This window comes from Solanum dulcamara, chromosome 9, assembly GCF_947179165.1.
Source record: "Solanum dulcamara chromosome 9, daSolDulc1.2, whole genome shotgun sequence".
Taxonomy (NCBI): domain Eukaryota; kingdom Viridiplantae; phylum Streptophyta; class Magnoliopsida; order Solanales; family Solanaceae; genus Solanum; species Solanum dulcamara.
Window position 1 is genome coordinate 68,794,442 of NC_077245.1, and position 7,666 is coordinate 68,802,107.

Here is a 7,666-nt window from a genome sequence, read left to right on the forward strand (position 1 = left end):
GTTCTCTTAATATTATCCTTCGTTGATAGTCTCATCTTATAATAATTATTCCTTCAAGGTTAGACAAAACGATCATGGTTAGTCTGTAATACAATCGGAGGTTGCCGACCTTCCGTCACTCCGATAGATACATGACTATCGTTGAGATCTCCTGCATGCTGTATATATATATATATATAGATGTATATGTATATAGGGGATATGGAGAAGGTTCATATGTGGCGCTACAAACGCATTGCCACCTGGTCAGTTGGCGTAATTTTCATCTTGGACGCGGAATGCCCGGACGCGGGACATATGTGGGAGATATGACATGTTCTATTTTCTATGTATATGAAAAAGAAATATTTTAAAGAAAAGACAAGCATGCATGGCATCCAGCCTAAAAGGGCACTCATATGTACAGGTTACTCTCTTATCTCTTTTTATGTTCTAAGATTCTATGATAGGGTTGTTCATACCTTATGTTTTTTATTATGCTGATTTTCATGCCTTACATACTCGGTACATTACTCGTACTGACGTCCCTTCTTGTGGATGCTGCGTTTCATGCCACGCAGGTAGGCAGGCAGACGAGTTCGGTCCTTAGAAGCTCCACCAGCAGTACACCGAGAGCGCTCCAGTTGTTTCGGAGCTTCAATTTATCGATACTACTTTTGTGTATATATTTGGGCACGGCAGAAACCGACCCTCTTTGTGGTCATATGTATCTTATTTAGAGGCTCATAGACAGATATGTACAGCTAGATGTTTTGCAACTTTATTCATCGCGGTGTAATATGTTAGCAAAGTCTGTTGACGCATGGTTATAATTATGCTAATGACAATGGTATCACTCATTCGGCCCACTCAGTAGTAGAAATAGGATACGTTATAGTAGGTGCTCGGAATAACACTTTCGGGTACCCGTCGCGGCCCTAGTTGGGTCGTGACAGGGCCTATAATGGGTCGTGATACTATGTGGGGAATATTGCTAACTACTAACCAAGGTTCAAGAATACTATTGTACGGAGAACTATTTATATTTTCTTTGAAGATTCTTTGATTTTTGTCTATATAAATTCATGATTTTTTATTTCATGAAACTGCTACTCAAGATTATTTTTTTATTTCATATATGAATTGTTTTTCTTATATTATTTATATTATTATTATAATATCAAATTCATGCTTTAACATGACTCAATAAAAAAGGGCTCTTGAATGTTGATCAGTTCATCAAACAGAGTGTTGACAGGAGCTAAAAATTGTGCATTGACTTATTATTTTTTAATCTATTTTCTTATGATTAAGGTCTTAAGGAGGGTATATGCATTTTGTTCTTTTTATTTACTTTCTTATATAAAGAACAAATTATGTATATATACTCACATTGAAAGTTCAACCCCTGCAAAATCAAACTATTTTTTCTTAACAAAAACAAAGAAGAGAATAGTTTCATCGACGTAAGAAACATCTTCGAAAGATTAAAAATTCATAAATGATTTAAAATTACAAAAATGATAAAATTTAAATATTAGTAATAAATTAAATTAAGATTCTCTATAGAATTTTTAGCATTTAATAATTTTAAAAGATATTTTATTAATTTAACGAGGTATTTAATAATCGTGCGAAGCACCATAAAATTCACTAATATTAAATAATTTATCTTCCAATCCAAATCGTCTAGGATAAGGTGGGACGGAGGGGGTATTGAATTAAACCAAGACCGTCGAAATTGAATTTCACCAATGTTAGAATGCCATAGACTCAGCTGCTCTCAGACGTTCAGTCTCGGTTTTGTAAGAACTAAGGGTACATTTTGTCAGGGAACAAGTTATTTTAAAATTAATTATTCTAAAATTATTTTTTCAATTTTAATGTGTTATAGAAATAATATTATAAATTAGAAATAAGTTATTCATCGATTTTATTCTAATTAAATATGAAATGAGTTTATTTTAAAATTAATTTCGTAATTAATTATCCCTTACACGAGTAAGTATTCTCCGGTTAGACACTTTCAAAGCGATCTTGACCTCAATCTAGTTAAAGAGATCATGACGAATTTCTAGAAAATAGTAGTGTCTTTAAGGGTCCTTATTAACTCATTTATTATAAAATCTTCTCATACTCATCCATGTATGCTAATTTATTAAATGAACGATCACCCTCAGTTTTACCCTCTCTTTTTTTTCATGGGAAGTTCTTGGCTGGCATAGGCATCCACACCTTAGTGCCCCAGATCCACAAGGATCCCACTACACTTCTCACGTGCTGTCCCACAAAATCAACTCTATAAAAACCCATTTTTTCCACTTATTCGTAGTACGTGACCAAAAAATAGGGAAATGAAGAGCTAGCCTTAACTAAACAAAACGTCATTCATCTTCTCTCAAAAAAAAAAACATAGATAGATAGATCCAATTCTTATAATCTCAGTCTCTTTAAAATGGAAACAACCTCTAGCTTTGAATCCATTCGAGCTAGAGCTGTGTGGCGGACTTGCCTAGCTTCCGCCTTTCGTACTGCCTTGGCTTGTTCTATAGTTGGCGTTGCCACCCTTTTCGGCCCCGAATGTTTCAAAACCCAAGTCGCATTCCCCGCTTTTTCCTATGTTACGGTTATTCTAATCGTGACTAATGCCACGTTAGGTGACACTTTGCGTAGTTGTTGGTTCGCTCTTTATGCCACGATTCAAGGTGTTTGTCCCGCTATATTAAGCTTGTGGTTGATGGAGCCGGGCCGACTCACGGCCAGCACCACCGCTACTGCCGTGGCGCTGAGCGCGTTCTTTGTGGTCCTACCCGAAAACACTCACTTGATAGCGAAGCGCATAGCTCTAGGACAACTTGTGATTGTGTATGTCATAGCGTATATCAACGGTGCGAAAACGGAACCCGTTATGCACCCGATTCGCGTCGCGGCTAGCACGGCCGTTGGTGTTGTGGCTTGTGTTTTAGCATTGTTGCTTCCCTATCCCAACCTTGCTTGTTGTGAGGTGAGAATTAATTGATGAGTAGCACTAATATTTTTTTTACATGATTACTAGTACTTGACTAGATAAATGTCATAAAAGCTAGTGTTAGATTCATTATTACACTCGTTCCCTTTTCAAACGTTAAATCCACTAAATTTATGTCTTCAAAAACTTAATAATATTAATTTTGATATGTTCTATTTGAGTTGAGAATTAATCGGAAACAATAACTCATCTTTCTTACAAGATAAAAATAAAGTTATTTATATACCATCCTTCTCAAGCATCACATATGAATAACACTGAATATGTTAATGTTTGCAGGTAAAAGAGAAAAGCAGGCTCTTCGTAGAAAATGCTGCCGAGAGGATTAACCTGTTTGTGAAGGCATTCTCGGCTGAAGACAAGACTTCAGCACTTGCTTTAATTTCTCAAGCCAACTCCTTAGTTAACAATGGACCCAAACTTCTCCAAGCCATTAAATCCAAGCAAGTAAGCCCATTAATGACATGTTTATTTCTGGCTCAATTTATGCAGCACTAATTGATTGCGATTGAAATCTAAACAAAAAGATAAAGTCTTTTAAAATTTATAGTTTAACCTATTTGGCCATAAAAAATTATTCACTTTCTTACAAAATAATTTCCCCGTTGATTTGAAAATCACTTTTGGCTATGAAAATTTTCATATTCAATTTGAAGTTGTATTTTAAATTTGGGAAATAACTTATCACCCGTTTTCCAACTCATTTTGCACTTTGACATCATACTTAAGTACATTCAAGCATGAATATTATTCGAAATATTCTTTGCAAAAAAATATAATCAAACACAAGTACTTCATCTTTAATTCCAACTCCATAAATTTTAAATAAAGTAAAAGTACTTGGAATCTATGCCAAACACTCTTAATCATCTCATTTAGAATAAAATGAAAATTTTGAAGTTAAATACATCTAAAAATTCAATTTAAAAAAATTTAGCACAGTGGAAATTAATCAAAGTATAACTTTTTTTTTTACTTGAATTTGGTAACAGGAAAGCATGAAGTGGGAAAGATTTCCTTTCAAGTTTTTAAGACCATATGGAGAGAATCCAGGGGACAAATTTCAAGAAATCCAAACACCCTTAAGAGGGATGGAAATTGCATTGGAAAATTCCCCAGTTAGTATTCTGAACATCATAGACCTAAAAGATGGTCTAGAAAAACTAGGAGATCACATCTCAAAGCAAATCAAGAACATGTCCATTGACGAGTCGCCAGCAACTGTCCCAGAGTCAAATGCAAATGATGCAGAAAAGTTCCTCCAAACACTTCAAACAATGCAACCAACAAAAAAAGACCTACCCTCTTTATTTTTCCTTTTTTGCCTAAAATTGTTATTAAACAAACCAATTTTCCCTTTATCATCCAAAAAAGGAGTGGAAATTGGTTCCAACAAACAAATTGATGATCATCAAGAAGGATTTATTAGAAAAACATGGAACAATTTGGCAATTACTATAAATAGTAGAAGATTTATGGCATCTTTTAAATGTTCACTTTCTTTAGGCCTTGCTATTCTTTTTGGATCAATTTATAGCAAGGAAAATGGATTTTGGGCTGGGCTTCCAGTTGCAATAAGCCTTGCAGCAACAAGAGAAGCAACATTTAAAGTTGCTAATGTTAAAGCACAAGGGACTGTGTTGGGAACAGTATATGGTGTCTTAGGATGTTTTCTCTTTGAAAAAATTGTGCAAATAAGGTTCTTGTCTTTGCTTCCTTGGTTCATTGTCAGCAGCTTCTTGAGCCGTAGCCGGATGTACGGCCAGGCAGGTGCGATATCTTCTTCTCTTCTTTCTTTTACTCGTCCCAATTTATCTAATGGTGTTTTACTTGCCACGGAATATAAAAAAGAATTGTTATTAAATATACAAAGATGTCATATTCTTGGACTTACTAAAAAGGAGAGAGTACTAAGTTAAACATACAAATAGTGACATAAAGAAATTTTATACTATCATATCACTTTTATATATTGTAGCAGTTTGTATTATTTTCTGGATTATAAACATTACACTGTAAATATCTTTAATATAATTTGATAGTGTAAAAAACTTGGTTACACATCTTGAAAGTAAAATAGCGTAAAAAACTTTTTAAAATACTTAAGAACCTATCAATTAAGTTTAAATCTTCGTTATGCTTTGTGTGATCAGGTGGGATTTCAGCAGTTATTGGAGCAGTACTAATTCTAGGTAGAAAAGGATTTGGTCCCCCAAGTGAATTTGCCATAGCAAGAATCACAGAAACATTCATTGGATTATCATGTTCCGTCATGGTAGAAATCTTGTTCCACCCAACAAGAGCTTCAACATTAGCTAAAATCCAGCTCTCCAACACCTTCAAAATATTGCACGAATGTATCGACTCAATAACGTTCTCTTCGTCAAACAAAAACAACTTGGAGGAAATCCAAAAGAATCTAAAATTCCAGGTAAATGAATTGGGAAAATTCATAGAGGAAGCTGAGGCAGAGCCCAATTTTTGGTTTTTGCCTTTTAATAGTGGTTGTTATGGTAAGGTTATGGTGTCCTTGTCAAAGATGGTTGAGTATTTACTTTTTGGGTCACAAGCACTAAGATCCCTCCAACAACATTCAACAAGTTCAGTCGACTGGAACAACTTAGATGCTGACCTCATGCTTTTTAAGGATTTAATTGGCACATCCACTAAATATTTCGAGGAGGTTAGTTTGGTAAAATCACTCGAAGTACTTGACAAGAAATTTGAGAAAAAGAAAATGTCAATGGATCTTGAGTTGGGAAAATCATCATCATATAATATAAGGTCTTCATCATCAAGTGAAGAGGGAATTTTAACGTCTTATCTTCAACATTCAAATGAACTTTTGGATTTTATAGTCAATGTTGGTGGTAATAAAAGTAGTGATGAGAAACTCAAGGGCCAATTGGTTTTAAGTTTGAGTGCTTTGGGTTTTTGCATGGAAAATCTTGTGAAGGAGACTAAAGAAATTGAGAAGGCAATTAAAGAACTTGTACAGTGGGAGAATCCCTCATGTCTTGTAAATTTGTATGACATTTCTTGTAAAGTAAGGGCTTTAGCCAATACTCAAACAAATTAAAATTGGAAAATTGGTTGTTAAATTTCTACCCTTGCAAATTGTTCTCTACTCTGAACTTTGAAGTTATGTTTCCTCAGTTATACAAGGTCATCAATAATTAATTATTAAACCTAGCTACATATGAATATACTAAAATCATATGCTAATGAGACCTCCATTCAAAATGGCTAGGTTAAGCATATATGTTTTTTTAAAATTATCGATAATAGAACAGATAATCAATGGCGTACACAGAAATTTGTGCAAGGAAATTGAAGATGATTCACTTGTGTGTATGTATACGTACATAAATAATACACAAGTTTTCCCGCGATGGTCTCATGTCCTGTTAAGTTATCATGCATAAAAATTTAAATTTTAGACCAGTATCAGATATACTATATGAACGTACCCAAGATATTGCGCAAGGCTCTTTTAAGAGTATTGTCTCAATGTATTATACACATATACTCCCTATGCCCCCAATTTATTAGGTGATACTTTTCGCTTTTCGAGAGACAGTAGTTTGATTAATTTTGTAAACTAAATTAGATTAAATCAATTCAATTTTTTAAAAACTATACAAAAAATACTATAAAATACAGTTCTTATATCAATATGATAACATGACAAAAATATTGATCAAAGCTTATATAGTTTGAATTTCGAAAAAAAAAATCATGTAAATGAGGACAAATGATGTATATATTGTACTTGTCAACTTTGAATTTTGTACATCCTTTAAGTAATGATTATTGATATGAATATTTTATCACAATACTCAAATTAATTAATATTTAATCTTAAATCTTAAAAATAATTTTAAAATTAGTGATTAATATTGAAATAAAACATGAAAAAAAATATACTTATGATAAATAAAAAAATAAAAAATTATTTTTAATACAGTAAACCAATAAAACTGAAGTAAGAAGTTGGTTCCCCATTGAGTCATGAGTTCATTTGGTACGAATGACCTTTCCGAATCGAGAAGTCTAGCTTAGCTACCTTAATTCCACGTACGTAACTTCTTCTCGGATTTTTCGGGTTGTGGTCATCACATAATTAATAAACTCCTGCAAACATGTCTTCTCAAATAGTTGTAGTGAGCGCCAGAAGACGATGATCTTTGACCAGATTAAAATTTTAGGAGTAATAGCGGAATGAGAAATTCTGATAAAAAATTCAAAATATCACACTACAAAGTTAGAAAAATCAAAATTTTACATAGTTATCCTCTTAAATTTATAAAGATATGTCATTTGATTAAATACTCTTAGTTTTGTTACAATTGAACAACGCAATTCCAAATAAATATTTTAATCAGATATTTTTTATTTAAATTTTGAATATTTTTTTGTGTGTTCTCATTTGTTGAAACGACATGAATCGTCGTTATTAAAAAAGGCACCTCGTATGGAATCCCAAAAAATATTGATTTATGTTGCTAAAATTAAATTGGATGATATAACGAAAATTTTGGAATTTGAACTTGGTTCAAGCTGATGTCATCTCTCCACAGTGGGTATATTTCCGCTATAATGGCATCGCTATTGCGGGATGTGGACCGCTCTAGTGGGGTCGCCGGAGAAGAACCTCAA

General features: G+C 33.3%; 1 protein-coding gene across 1 annotated transcript; it reads left to right on the forward strand.

The window, feature by feature from the left end:
- The first annotated feature begins 2,350 nt into the window (after positions 1-2,350).
- Positions 2,351-6,108, forward strand: LOC129903837 (uncharacterized). Its single transcript, XM_055979350.1, has 4 exons — positions 2,351-2,983; positions 3,287-3,454; positions 4,000-4,777; positions 5,161-6,108. The coding sequence occupies exons 1-4, from the start codon at positions 2,435-2,437 to the stop codon at positions 6,084-6,086; spliced, it is 2,421 nt and encodes an 806-aa protein (XP_055835325.1). The 5' UTR covers positions 2,351-2,434; the 3' UTR covers positions 6,087-6,108.
- The last annotated feature ends 1,558 nt before the right edge of the window (positions 6,109-7,666 follow it).

Coding starts and splice junctions, on each gene's coding strand:
- LOC129903837 (XM_055979350.1), top strand. CDS start 2,435: ATGGAAACAACCTCTAGCTTTGAATCCATTCGAGCTAGAGCTGTGTGG. Junction 3,455..3,999: donor AAGCCATTAAATCCAAGCAA/GTAAGCCCATTA, acceptor ATTTGGTAACAG/GAAAGCATGAAGTGGGAAAG. Junction 4,778..5,160: donor CCGGATGTACGGCCAGGCAG/GTGCGATATCTT, acceptor TTGTGTGATCAG/GTGGGATTTCAGCAGTTATT.